General features: G+C 39.0%; 2 protein-coding genes across 3 annotated transcripts in view; both read right to left on the bottom strand.

Moving 5' to 3' along the window:
* C1H22orf39 (chromosome 1 C22orf39 homolog) overlaps positions 1–15,207 on the bottom strand; it is a 255,521-nt gene that overhangs the window by 235,534 nt on the left and 4,780 nt on the right. The window lies entirely within an intron of this gene.
* On the bottom strand, positions 87–14,784 carry LOC128501429 (protein HIRA). 2 transcript variants are annotated; one of them, XM_053470898.1, is made up of 25 exons: positions 14,567–14,784; positions 13,743–13,805; positions 13,320–13,430; positions 13,030–13,120; positions 12,390–12,484; positions 12,153–12,248; positions 11,416–11,576; positions 11,077–11,244; positions 10,250–10,363; positions 9,644–9,714; positions 8,835–8,940; positions 8,009–8,227; positions 7,616–7,701; positions 6,982–7,173; positions 6,095–6,253; positions 5,671–5,872; positions 5,062–5,166; positions 4,661–4,809; positions 3,369–3,530; positions 2,779–2,837; positions 2,296–2,401; positions 1,930–2,052; positions 1,509–1,672; positions 1,217–1,305; positions 87–928 (listed from the first exon to the last, which is right to left on the bottom strand). In XM_053470898.1, exons 1-25 carry the CDS (start codon positions 14,601–14,603, stop codon positions 812–814), a joined length of 3,045 nt encoding a protein of 1,014 aa, XP_053326873.1. In that variant the 5' UTR covers positions 14,604–14,784; the 3' UTR covers positions 87–811. The 2 variants fall into 2 exon arrangements, with proteins under 2 accessions (XP_053326873.1, XP_053326865.1); XM_053470890.1 differs by having other exon boundaries at positions 1,509–1,675.

Below are 15,207 nucleotides of genomic sequence, written 5' to 3' on the forward strand. Positions count from 1 at the left end.
TTAGGTTTATATAGTTTCCTCCAACCATATAAAGACATACCCACAATTACACATTATTAAAAAATAGATTGACTATCGACCGCTAAGTGTTTCTTTTGTTTTATTTGGTAATTAGAAAAAAGGAATGAAAAAAAAAATAAAATAAAAACAAAATTGCCTTTTACAAACCTTTAAATATTAAAAACTGAATGAGGACAGTCAGCTGTAGGATATTCTTTTATAACAAAGCTCTCTAGAGCTTCCTACATTCAGCAGACAAATAGGTTTTGGTTGTTGGCCTATGAAGAGTATTACAAGTTAGCAAAATCTAGTACAAAAAGAAAAGTCTGATGCAACAACAAAGACTTGCATTCTTCTTGTATTTAAAAAGGTGAAATTTGGCTGCAAACATTCATATTTATATACGGTCATAAAATTTAGTGCAAGGTCTTGTTGAGTATGGGGACAGAAGTCTGGGTGGCATTGGGCAGGGTGGGAAACAATGGCTTTCAAATGTATAAAGTGATGTAACTGTGCTTTTGCAAACATTGGCCAACATTCTCTCATTCAATTTTTAAGGTTTCAACAAAAATCTTCCATTCTCCAGGAACCATGAAAGACAGGATTAATGGGGGTTTGATGCACAATAAGCTTGTGGAGGCTGCAAGAAGAAGAAAAGCTTCCATTCCGACACCAATGTCCATGCATGTCCCCTTTCAGCACCATGGCTTCTCTTAGTGAAAGCTGCCTTGCGGTCCAGGTTTCTGCATTAGCAGGTGTTCTCGTACATAAGAATCTGAATGAAGGGGATAAGGATGTGAACCAAACAATGCTATTTGTCCCTTAAACTGTCCAGCTGTTCTTGATACTCTGTGAAAAGACGCTGGAAACGTAGATTCTGTCCAATGAGTGGTAGGAGTTCTTTCAGCAGCTCTCTCTTGCGAAAACCCTATTGAAAATAGAAAAGAGAAAATTGTATGGATAATTAGATAACGCTTTAAAAAGTGTACTAGTAATCTTCATTTTAAGTTAAGTAAGGGGTCTGAACGGACACCCTACAGCCAGTGTTGTAACTGATTGGAGGTATGCGTCACATACTGGGAAATGTGTTCTGCCAAACACATCTCTTGCATGGCATTTATCCAGGACTGGCAAAAGGGGCAAATGTATATAGGGGATTCTACGCTAAGGTGCATATGATAGCTGGAGTGTCCCTTTAAAATAAAAAATCACTTACTAAGATTCTTGATTCCCATTGGCTTCCTGTAGAGTTATGGACAGGACCCAGCAGCTCTTGACAAACCTCTCGCAGCCTCTGCTCAAACCCTAAGAGATGGAAGTTATGTACAAATACTCACTGATGTGCGGTGTTGTTAGATTAACGAAAAAACATTTTGCATTTCTACATTAATATGTTGAGTAATTTTGTTTTTTTACACCAGATGTAGCTTTAGACCAAGTAGCTGCAACTACTGGCTATCCTGTTACACAAGATAATCATATATATTTTTCTAACACAAGGTTCTTACCTTCATTGACTAGGTACCGTGCATAGATGAGCAGCCAGTATCGATATTCCTGGCTGGATTGCAGTATAAGGGCGGCTGCAATTTGATTCTCAAGGTAAGCCATGGTGGTCTCTTGCTGTACTTGGTGAGGCATTGTGAAGAGGCGTGCAGCTTGTCTGCCAGCGCTGCTAAGGACAAGCAATCATCAATAAACGAAAAGTATGCATAAAAAGCCTTGCACATAATAAGTTAAACTGGTTCATATGACAGTTACTTGCTAAGGCATTAAATATATATTTGTCTGCACCTCATTCTGGAATAGAATAGCTAAAGTAGGCATAATTATTTAAATGTGATGTTTTAGCTTGTGACTGGAAACATTTGCACTGTATTCCTTTCCTGTAATCAGATGCAAGTTTCATTCTATTCAAGTAAGACTTACTTGGACGTTCGTCCCTGAATGATGGAGAGAGGTCCAGAGCACATGATGCCATCCTGTGAGGACATACAGTTCATGTAATCTGCGCACTGCGCCATGGAGTCCTGCATGTCATTTATTAAGTTCCTGTGCAGAAAGAGGGAATATAATTGAGCTTAAAAAAAGAGTTTAAGAGAAATATGAAAAGGCTTATAATTAATTACAATACAGAATAGTTCATAGTGTAACCCGTGTGCGTACAAGGCAAATGGAAATTCCATGTACAATTTGCCTGTAATAAATTACTTGGAATATAACATTATTGCAAGTAATATAATTTGGCTTGGGGGAGTCCTGGATTAACAAAGAGGCAAGTAATATTGCTTTTACCATGTACAGAGTGCAGGATTGAAGCAGTAGGCCTTCCCGTTGGACAGGTTGAGCACTGGTATACCCCTCTGTGTCAGTAAAGTGTGGGAAACAGTCAAGTCATTCCCTAGAAAGTAGAACAGAAGTTGCCTAATTCGATAAGCAGATGAGCACATTAATTCATTCACCTTCACAAAATACATAAAAGATTATCACCTGTGAGGATCAAGAAAATAATAGTTACATTTAGCGCATTCGGCCGACTAAAACCAACAAACGCTGCAGCTTAAAAAAAAAATGAAATAGCTACAATAATTTTGGGCTAAAACAGGTTAATTTTGATTGGGGAAAATTCATACAGTCACTTATGTTCAGGACAATTTTTGGTCCAGTCTAGTACTGACTAGTACTACATGTTAATTAATGCAGATTTTTTCTGCTCAAAAATCTAATATTCAGAAGATATTAACAAAAACCTAAACATTCAACATGCAAACAAGTTACCTGATAGAATGGGCTGTAAAGACTCATTCTTAATGATTACAGTCTGGCTCTGGACATCCCTGCGGGGATAAAAAAATAAGGAATGATATATCACAGCAAGGGGTCATCGGATTTTCTTATGGCACATAGATAGTTATAATACATGCAACCTACTTCTCTGTCAGTCGTGTGCCTGTTGTCACAATTGTAGTCAATTCTACTAGCTAGATTAGCCCTAGCTAATACCAGAAACATTACAAAAAGCCGGTCCCATAGGACCCGTGACAGACCTGGTACACCATGGGTTAAAACTGTCTCTCCAGTGCCGATTGCTCTGGGCATTGTGGGCAGAGGGCTGCCTACATCAGCAAGAACTAGCAAGCTTGTCAGCAAGCTGATTTGTGCCTTTACAGAGGAAAAACTATCATGTAGCATCTTTGCCAGGTATTTTACAGTTGCCCAAAAATCCTTATCCCTTTTAAAACCACTTTTGATTACCTCTGTCCACACATGACAACAGTCACAGCTATAAACTGCAAAACACTTTAATGTTTTAGCTACTTTTCATACAAATAAAACATCCAAATTAAAAACAAATGCATATCGCTCACCAGACAGATAGGGCAGCAGCAGCTGTGAGAGCCATGACATAGGATCCTGTGCATTGCAGGGTGGAGATGGGTGAAGGCAGGATGATGGGTGGGAAGACTCTCCTTCCACTGCCAGAAAACATGGACAACATCCGCTTCTCACAGGCGACACACACCACATCCCTGTAGAGTGGAGCATTTAAAAAACAGGGTCTAAAAACATGCAATGTTCTTCCCCTACGCTTTAATGACCGGTATTTTCCTTGCCCACGGCGTCTAGACTAATCAGCACTTTATCACAATGAAGCAGCCACAGAAGTCAGCAGCTGAATTGGTAATTATGCATCAGTGACATATAAATAACTGCATAACATTAGCCTGTAAGGCCAAGATGGAGCTTTTTGGGCAAACCTTCAAGCGCTATGTGTTGCACAAATCTAATACACCATAATTACAGTGAAGTATGATGTGGCAGCAGCATCATGCTAGGTGGAAGCATGGGCAATACAAGGAAATACTGCAAATAACCTGGCTCACTAGAAGGTGACACTTGGTAGGAAACTCACCTATTAGCAGGACAATCATCTCTAAAATCTAAAACAACGTTTAAGCGGCTTAAGGAAAAAACGATAACTGTCCTTAAGAGGTCAAATCAAAGTCTTGCTCTCAGCTATGGTGCAATTTGAAAGCTGCAGTTTACACACAGAGTAATCAGCTGTATGCCACTGATAGCACTTCAAGCCAAGTGTTATCGGTAAGATTTTATATATTTTTGTCATCCGAGTAATGTTATCTGACATCACAGATTATGGGCAACCTGCATCAGTTATAACTAAAGGTTCCCTTTTTCAAACGATGCAGGTTACCCGTAATCTGGGAGGTCAGATAACATCAGAGATTGAAAAGGCTAGTTTTGTATACTTAAAGGTAAGGAACTATTTTATTACAGATGGAATAAGATATTTGCCAAAGTAGCATAGCAACTAATTCCCCTTTCACCAAAAGCGAGCAGGAAAGTAGCAAAGGCATGGATAATTTTACAGAGAGATACAGGAATCATCCAGGTCATGAGAACAGGGAGATTGGATGGCTGCTCCTGTTGTGGAAGTGTAACATACATACAATGTTAATTTTTATTTGCAAACACCATCATATAGGTTTACTATACTGGACTGTATAGATCCCCTTTAATTGCTGCCGGTAACCTGAAATAAACCTGCTACACTAGCCGCAGCAATTTAATCTGTCAGCTTCTTATTACACTAGCCACTGTGATAACCACGAGCCGTGTCGACAAGCTTTATAACACTAACGTGCTGCCGGCAGCGGCCAGGATTTGGCTCGTAAGCACAGTCTCCCATTCTTTTCCTTCCCGTAGACACTTGAGCCGGCTGAGTTTAGATCCTCCAACTGTTCTAATTTCATTCTCCACCTCAATGTATATTGAGGGGTCGGTGGTTATCTAAAGAGGTAAAAGAATTGGGTTAAAAAATAACAAAAGTTATATAAAAAGGATGTACAGGATTCAAAGAGCTGTAATTCCTAAACCATTTTTCCAATTTGGATGTGAATACCCTCAAGCTGCGAGACTACACTTTAGGCCCATATTCATTATTTAACTGTAACTTGAACCTTTTTGTCAACAGCAGAAATAACAAAATTTATGTCCAAATATTTTCAGAGCAACGTCTCTAGTATATTAGCACAAACTTACTTGCAAGCTGAAGGATTTCTGGGAGGCTGGAGTTGGGAGTCTGAGTACGAACGATGGTGTTGCAACACAATTTAATTCCTTCTCTGATGCTGAGGCAGCTTGAGACTGTTTCGAAATGAAATGTAAGAATTTAATAATCATACGGTCATTAACAAAAATCACAATCCCTTGTTTTTGGCGGTATAGATTGTCACTTATGTCGTAAAAACAACTCTAGGGAGTCTAACAGCGACCCCTAAGGTGCTAAATCTCACACCACTTCCACAGGGTATATTAATTTGCTTAGTTTTCACCAGGTGGAGAGAATATATTTTTCATACTTTGCATCCATCACTCAAGCAGCTCCTTACTCAATACATATGTTAGAAAGTTATAGAAACTAAATGATCCATTGGCAGCTATCAGAAGACGCATTTAAAAGAAACTATTTTGTTGAAAGGTTATGAGGGGCAATTACCAAATGAATGTTCCTATTGATAGCTCTACTGTTAGAACATTTCCAACAAAAAATACAAGGGAATCTGATTCCAAACTGTATTTCACCAGAAAAAAAATGATGTAAATCAATTGCAAAATTCCAACTGGTTGAGTAAAGTGAATATCAGTAACCTGCACTGCAAGAGAGACGGACATGAGCCGCGAGTCTTTCCGAGGTCGACCTTTCTTCCTCTTTTCTCCGAGGTCTGCGTCAGCTTCTGCTTTACGTTTGGAGACAGGTTTGGCTGCAGGGATTTTTTCCTCGCTGTCACTGCTGCTTTCTAGGAGGTCTCGGGTGGGCTTCTGGTCTTTCGCAGTGTTCTGCTCTTTTATTCTGTGAATGCCAGGAAAAATTCTCAGTATATAGGATATAGATATATATATAGATATATATATATATATATATATATATATATATATATATATATATATATATATGAGTATATAGGTTTGTGATTGAGACATTTGCCTTGTATATTAGTAAAACAGTGAGTGTTTTGACTCATAAATAACAATCATTACTAAAGAATCAATTGAATGCCCCTTTGAATCACACCTGTCTCCAACTGACTGGTTCAAGTGAGCTATGCCTGTTGTCCCTGAGGTGGCTTTTGACCTTTCAGTGAATCTGGAGTCAAGTGCTTTCATGGGCTCAATTTTTGTGTGGGCAGAAAGACTTGGGGGTGCAGCTGGACTGACGGAGGAAGCGTTCCCGCTGAAGACAAAAGGAAGAACAGATAGAATTAAGAATTTTGTGAAAAAAGGTGTTTTGGGTTTTTGTTTGGTAATGTCACATATAACCAACACTAACAAAATGTAAACCAATGATTTTAGATTTGATTTTTATGGAGATCCCACAGAACCTTTGCATCTCATCACACAGACTGTCTGGACCAAACCTATACGGCAAGATATACCTATATTACTACATGATCTGTACACTGCGATTATATAATATATAAACAAGCCTAAAAAGGAAGCACTTACCTGAACTCGAATTATAAGGGGTCCTGATGAAGACCAACTAGTATACATACATACATACATAGACATGTGTGTGTATATATAATAAGGCCTTTTAAAGTAGTATATGGTGGATGTGCACCAATTTCTTGCTTTGTTGTGGGTGCATACTGCTCATTTTAGCAGCACCAAAAAAACTTAATATGCTTTCCTTCTTATATTTTTCTGCATATAAACATCTTTCATTAACATAAATTACGTATACTTACATATTTAGACAGACCACACACCAATCCGTAATACTTTTAAGTCTAAATCCATATTCATGCAGGCTGTCAAACTCTCTTAGTATCTAATCAGGGAGAACTATACACAAGAGGTGTTCGGAACTTACAGAGCTTTCAGCATCAGTCATTCATTTTTTTATTTAGATCTAGGATATGGAGATTTGGAAAGGCAACTATTATACTACACATTTACCTCTCTTTGTTGGCCGTCTCCTCTGCTGGTTTTACGTTGCCTGTAGGATCCTGACTGGTTTTGGGGGCACCTAATGAGCTGGTTGTATTGGAATCTAAGGATATAAGCTGCTGGTTGCTCTGAGAGGACAGCATAGAGCCTGCGAGGGATCCTGATATTGGAATACTGTTGAAGAATGCAGTAGAAAAGTCCCTGCAAATACAGAAAATTAGCATTATAAGAGAACAAATGTGGCTCTAAAACCTTATGAATCTAACCCACAAAACTGTATTGGAGTCCATTTTTCCCATTGACTCCAATAACATTTCCCTGCGCACAAATGAAAGCATAGGTTGTTTAATGATTGGCGTAGAAAATTAAATTAATAAAAAAGCCCCAGGACTTTTCTCCTCTGAAACCAGAAAGCGTAAGTAGCGAGTTCTACTGAGCATGTGCAAGAGGCATACAGAGACATGTCCCCTGCTTTCCTTTTTAAGCCCAGTAGTCAAAGAATACATGTGCTGATTTGCACTACAAATGCAGAATGAAATCCAATAAGCATTTAGCATTAGAAGTGCTGGAGTGGTCCTTTAAGCTCACGGGTTGTTTTCGATATAGTCTTAAGACAATGTATATCTGAAAAATAAACAAATACCCAGTGTCCAGTTGGGCTATGCACAGAGGCGTGATCCTGCGCCGACCATCAGCTGTCCGGGTCTCCACTTGTTTCTTTAAAAGATTCTGCAACGCAATTAGAACATTATTAATAAACAGAAAGCTTGCACAGTCACAGTATTTGAAATATTGTCAAATACTTGAGTTGCTATGGCTATTAGCCCTAGTTAATTTCCTTTACATTACAATTATTTATATAGTGCCAGCAGTTTCCATAGCGCTGTTACACTCATTGGAAAAATTGTAAATCACACACAATAAAAAATGCATTTTACATAATTTCTATCCCTTTTCCGTTAAGAATCTAGGATATTTTCCAATAAGATACCCATACTTTCATTTAGACTGATGGGCAGAAAGTAACCGTTCTTACCTTCCTGATATCTTCCAGACTCTCACCATTTACCATGCTGGCCACTGCTGGTGCTGGAGAACAACCTCTCTGAGCAAGCACTCTCTGCTCCACATCTTGCAGTGGCTGCTGCTTCTGTTGAAATTTTAGCATCTCTGGATTCTCTATGATAGTGGTAGACAGCTGGGGTTCAGTTGTGATGGCCAGACTCTTCCCATAGGTGCTTTGATGGATATTATTCTGTTAGTGAATACAGCAGAATTAATCATACAGATGCAGAAACAGCCTCTGTGCTTCCTTTTTGTATATTAATTGCACTTGTGGGAACTAGCAGTGCAATGCTCTCCTGGCATTCAATGAAGTCTAGGCATTTACAATCAGGACGTAACCCTTTACGGTGCAGCTTAATAGAAGTCTGACAGATGATCAGTAACATGGGTGCCATATGCTCAGGGACGGGTTAGTCAAAAATTCATCAAAACAGGCAGAAATGCAGTGGGGCAACATAACGTGATCCAGAGGTAAAAGCAAGGCTCCTCACGCTGTGTGTGTGAGCAACAAGAAAAAAGGTTCCAGGCAAAGCAGTGAGGCTGTGAATGAGTGAGGGAGTATGTACGTTACGAGTGAGTGCGTGTGTGTATTGCAGGGAGTGTGCGTATGCATAAGTGTGTGTTGGAGGGAGTCTATGAGAATCTTAGCGTGAGCGTGTAAGTGTGAAAGTCTGTGTGTGTAAATGTGTGACGGAAATGACCTGATTGCAGTGCAAGATAACCAAACTGGGGAAAGCCATACTCTGTTGTCATGTTCCAAAGTATTGTGAATTTTCTAGGCTGAAAACACCACATACCTTCTCTTCTTCGGTCAGTGGGTCTCCAAGTTCATCCTGTGGGAAATCCAGATAAGCCACTGACCCATCCATTGAACAGACCAAAACACCCAGTCCATTGAGAGTCCTACGAACAAACAAACAAATGTTACATTCCTTGTAAGAATTCAATTTGGTTATGAATTCCTTATGAGATAAGGTAGCTAGTATCAGCACAAAGTAATATGTCAGAATAAAAGCTTCAACGGACTTGCCAGAAGTTCAACTGTGGATAAGACCCTGGGGAAGAAGTGACTGGAATTGAAGAACCTTTAACACTTTAGTAATGTCATATACCATGTAGTTGTAAGGGCTGATTTAGGGTATGCTTGGTGTAAAGATAATATATAATATATATATATATATAGTTGGTCAGATATCCAATAAATGCATTATTTTTCTCTATGAGAGGGTGTACAAGGAAGTAAAGCTAGCTAATTATTCAAACAACCGAAATGGCAGCTCCATGTTCTAAAATGAGTCTTTCCCAAATTGTGGTATATGTACCCCACCTAACAGTTGCTATTAAGAATATTTGCCAAAGAGGCCAATATTACATGTAATAATGAAATCAGGTTTAAAAAGGTCCAAAAGCACTGGTCAGAAATTCCATCTCTAATAATAAGGAAAACATGTTTTCACTATTCCTAGCCAACCTCATTACAACATGTCATAGGAATGTCCCAATGACACATTGAAAATAATATACCTTCACAGATTCAAGAACAATAAAACCATCACATAGTGGTAGGTAACAAAAATATCTAATCCATACTAAAGCTACTACTTACCATGAGATGTCCATAATAGATTTATCAAACAGCTCATGGATTACAACCAGGGGTCTCTTTAAGCATGTGAGCTGAGAGGGGGGAAAAAAGCAAGCACTTAGGAAGCACATAATGCATACAAATTATTACATTACAGAGGGAAAAGAAGAGAGACTTCTGAGGTCCCCAAACCGAATGTGCCTCTACATCGTTTTCTAGGTTGGCACAATAAAAAAGGTACCACCTTCGACTATACAGCTGCTTGAAATATTGTATAAAAGTATAAAAATGGACACTACAGACATTATATGTACTTTAATGCAGCTAATAATTGGGAGGTCCCTTTAAATCATGGAGACCACCGTGCAGATTCTTAGGGCCAGTTCTAACAAAACCCACTATGTGCACAAAGGGACAGTAATCCCACTGATTTCAAGCATCCAATCAGTGGTGCGAATCATTGAACCAAAGAGGAGACAGGGAGCAGCTGCAGCTTCTCCTTAAAATGAGAATTAAAAAAAAAAAAAAAAAAAACCTTTTAAGAAATGCATTTTAAAAGTTATTCCAAGTACTTTAACGTGTATTGTTCTTTTTGCATTAATCCATGCAAGATAAAATAATTCTCACCCATACAGACAGCGAGCGGTCCTTACTACCAACAGCACAGCAGCAATAAGGGCCACTGCTTTTGCTGGAACTCCCATTTTTCTGCTCCTTCTTGAAGATTTTTGGATTAAATTTCTGGAGAAAAAAAAATACACTTAAGTATTTCATTCATAAAGGGAAGAAAACAGTTATTTGTATAAACGAATTACATTACATTACATTACCACTAATGCTGTTACAATAGGGTACACTGGAAGTAATAAGTCAATTTAAATATCATTAACAGAAGTTAACTCTCGTAAGCCTGGTTGAGGGAAAAGAGACAGTAGGGGAGTGTGGATGAGTTGATTGTGGTGGACATAGTAGATGGTTTCTTTGGCATACAGGTTGAGGGCATGGGGGGGTTGTATGCTACTTAGACCAGGTGGGTTTTTACTTAATGTTTGAAATTAGAATAAAAGAGAAAATGTCTGTTAAGGGCTCTGTGGGAGTCAGAATTTAATTCTGGAGTGTATATGGAGCCAATAGAGTTATTGGCACAGTGTTACAGCAGACAAAGATTGGCGGGATCGAAAAATTAATCTGGTTTAAAGTGAAGGTTCAAATGGAAAGAAAATTCCCCATATTTATTTTAGGTTTGTAAAATCTGATTTCAGGGGGTTTTTATGCGGCTCTGTAATAACTGCACTATTTAAAACAGGTATTCTGTGAAGGCTTTTACAGTAAGAGGAAACTGCCATTTTATTTATAAAAAAAACTTTCTGCATGCAAACGTATGGTACTAAACAGTCATTGTAGTTAGAATGTTTAGATTTTGCAGTGCTGTCAAATTTTAATACTTCTCTTACCACAACAGTAACTGCTTTTCTGTGTCCAACAAAATCCATATTCGTTTTCCAGCCATCTCGTTCAATGATTTGGGCTGTTGGTCCCGAGTTGTTCATAGCATGAGCAGACACAAGGTAGTGGCCATCTGGTGACCAGCTAAGACGTAAAACATGGGTGGTCCCTCCACACTGCAGGAAAAACATAGATGAGTGTTGTCACTTTCTGTCTTGTGTCCAATCAAAATACAAGATTCATAAAGTGAAATGACACCTATAAAGTAATGTGTTAATGTTATAGAGGATCAGAGATGCAACCTTGTATTCAGATCAAAATGTCAGATTTCCTTCAAAATTGACAACCTCATCAAAGGGCTTGGTGATACTGGTTTCTAACTGCCAATCCATAGTCCGCCAGACCTTCAGGCTCCGATCATCAGCCTGAGAGGCAATGTATTTCCCAACGGGGTCCCAGGTCAGCCCCTTCACCAAGCCGGAGTGTCCCCTCAATGTAGCAATTATCTCTGTAAAATAAATTCAACCGATATGATGACAAACACAACTATAATGGTATACTCATATTGCTACTGACACCAACCCCACTATAACAGATCATTCAGAGGGCTGAGGCTCTCTATTTTGTTAAAATAAGTGACCGAGACATGCAGGCCCTAGTCCATCCAGCTACTTTAATAATGATAGTAATAATAAATACACAGTTTGCATAAATAACAGCAGCTATAACACAAACAATTTCACCAACTTAAAGCTTAATCAACAAAAACATTAAGAGGCCACTCAGAGGACTAATGTGCCAAGAACTTTACACTGAATGGTGTGTTATAAAAATGCTTCCCTGACCATATTGTGATACCGAAATGCTGGAGGATCTTGCAGGGTGTTCTCCTGTGTTCTTGCTTTCACTTCCATTGTAATAGCATATATCTATTCTTGTGGTATGTACACATTATGAAATCATGCAGAATGTGATAATAAATGAATATTGTACTTTATATTTGGTAAATCTTTTGCGTTTATTCGTGGGCGTGCAGCTCTACATGAATGTACCAACTTAAAACGTTATACCTTTCTTCACATACCTGGAAATTTCAAGGCATTCCATATAACCACGGTGTTATCCACACTGCAGGAAGCAAGCCAGGCATCGTGGGGGGACCATGCTACATCCATCACATCTGAGACACAAAATGTGCAAAGTAGCATGTGTGGAAAATCAAACACAGTAAGGGTAGTCTTATATAACCAATAATGTGCAAGAAACTGAACTTGATGTGATTTGTTTGTTCAGCTTTCATATGTTGAGAAATGGTACTAACCGCCTGAATGGCTCCTAAGAATGGTGAGACATCGCCACTGCTCCACATTGGTAAGCTTACTGCTGGAACCAAAAACACTACTGGGTCCAATGTATCTGAGAAAGAGGGAAAAAAGGGAAAGTCTACCATTTACATTTTTATTTTATACAGACCATAACGTACCATATTCCCCTGCCAAATAACAACCAGGACCTCCACAAATAAATCATTCAATCGTTTCTCCTTTACAAGGGCCTACAGTAAGCTCTGATCAAATCAGCTGGCATATTTATATTAAAAGGGGATATGTTACCACCAATGCATTTAGCATAAGTAAATATCGTAATTAAAAAATATATATAGTTTGCATTTTTAAGTAGCGTTAATACATATAAATACTGCTTATATTGATATTTAAATACATGCATATGTTTAATGCACTAAGCTATACATTTTAAATCAGCTTTAAATGTATGTACAAGTCATCTCTCAGATATAATAAAGTCCACATCATCTTATCAACAATGACTGAACCTTAATTTAGCCCTAGGATTTCAAACATGTTTTTGGCAAAGCAAGAACCAATTTAGTGCATGAATGTCAAATAAATTACAGCTAGGAACAAGCCAAGGCATATTGTGGACAGTTGTCCTCGGCTCACCCTGATCTCTTCCACACCATGATGAGCTTGTCATCCCCTCCAGATGCTAAATAAGCTCCATTGTTGGACCATCTCACGCAGTTGACGCAGGCTGAAACAGAGCGTAGCAAAGATTAATCCCATTCCAATGGGGCAGCACATGGGCTGGAAACACACTGCTTGTACTGTGTCCTCTCTTCGTAATTCTAGTCTCCCATCACGGAGATGTTTCACAAAATGTTAAAGTTTCCCTCTATCTTGCACAAGAGGAATGAGCCCCCAGAGCAGCTATTTGCCTTGTTGGCTGGTACCTAAATGGTTGTCCATCTGGCACAGCATCTTTGGAACATTTTCATTCTTCTCATCTTCCTCTTTAACGACAGGTGGCATATTCCAGATGACAACTTTTCCAGAATCTTCCCCTGGAAGACAAGAGCAATAATAAGTTTTTACAATATTTTGTCCAAGTATTATGTACAGCTGAACAAATGGAGGTACCCAGATACAAACTGTGTGAAAGTTATTTTATTGATTAGAATATGATCTGAAATCCTTTTTTTTAAAAGCGATACTCAATATGTAATTTTTTACATTTAGTGTCCATAAATTGAATATTAAATCTGGTTGCAGGTGTCCCAGTAGCTTATTAATATCACGCGTATTGTTATGCAATTTTAGCACTTCTGACCTAAAAAATAAAATAAAAAATGGACATATCAAATCTGATAACATACCTTGGCCTCCCGTAGCAAACTTTGTGCCATCTGGGTGAATATCCACTGAAAATATAGGCTTGCCTGTGTTAAGAGAAAACAAATCAGGAACACATAATTGGTTGGAGATGAGAATGTGGAAAAATTAACAATACCATTCTGTTCATTATTTCATACTTAAGAAGAAAACAGGAGCTGGATAGACAACTGAGCCTCTCCTACATCACCTGATCTGCCTTAAGATGAGCCTGATAAAGAATGCCACACATTGGTAGAAACCATGAGCCATTATATCCTGATCACTTACTAATGATTATTATCTAACAAGCACAATTTATCCTTCATGCCCAAACTGTCACCTAGATTAATCAATGACCGACATAAGCTTCCATCGTGCAGAATCACAAACATTGCATTACGTGTCCAGCAACACAAAACGATCACGGTAACTAGTCCCTGGGGCTATTAGCAATCGGACTTGACAAATCATGTGTTTTATTTTAAATTTGGAGAGGGACAGGGACACCTCATTTTGAACTTTGACCCTTTCTGGACTGACATGGACCAGTCATATATTATATATTGAACCAGTATTTTAAAATACCAGAAGTCATGACTCCATCTCTTCCCCTATTCTTCCTATTAAGTCTTGCACACCTTTGTAAACTTGCCCTTTTTTGTTCCCCTTTTAACTCATGACGCTCCTATATACCAAATTAAGCACACATGTTAATTACGGGTATTATGCATTACAAGGTTTCTGCGTACAAAAATAGCCATTTTTGCTACAGTCTCAACTATCGTGGCCCCCAGGGGCCCCTTGACTCCGCCCGGTTCTCCCTCACCATTGTGATTAACCCAAGCGGGTTTCAGGAGCTTCATTGTCCCTTTGTTCCGGGTATGGGGGGGAAAGAGGGTGTCAGCTCTGGTAGCCCATTGAGCCCCGGGGCTTTCCCCGCTCTGTTTGCAGGTTTATCCCCGCCGCGGAGCCGCCTTTCAGCGCCGCTCCATCCCGCTCCGGCAACCCACACCAAGACCGGAAACCCGCGGGATGCACAGTTCAAAACTGTCCTACCGGAAACTTGGAAATAACACCATCCGTTCCATTCTAGAGAGAAGCACAGTGCACAAGGGGTGGGTCTGTAGTAGCAGTGCTGGTGAACAATAGCCCTGGTACACTACAGTCACAGAATGCGCCACCTGTCGGCCAAACGGGCGATTAGAAGCTTTCAGGATGTATCATTTTACATCCCTAAAGTAATTGGAATCATTTCATTGTTATAACTAAAAGGGTATGTAATTTGCTCACAGCCCAATTGAGTGCTAACATAATCTTCTTGCAACTGTTGTTGGATGCGTAATGTGATTGGTTAGAATTTATATAATAAAGCCAGTATGTGCGCTTATATTATTCACTATGTGTAGGGAAACTAGACATGATACGTCTCATTCTACGGCTTGTATGTATTTGCGTGTTTCAACGTGA

Source organism: Spea bombifrons, chromosome 1 (genome assembly GCF_027358695.1).
Source record: "Spea bombifrons isolate aSpeBom1 chromosome 1, aSpeBom1.2.pri, whole genome shotgun sequence".
Lineage (NCBI taxonomy): Eukaryota > Metazoa > Chordata > Amphibia > Anura > Pelobatidae > Spea > Spea bombifrons.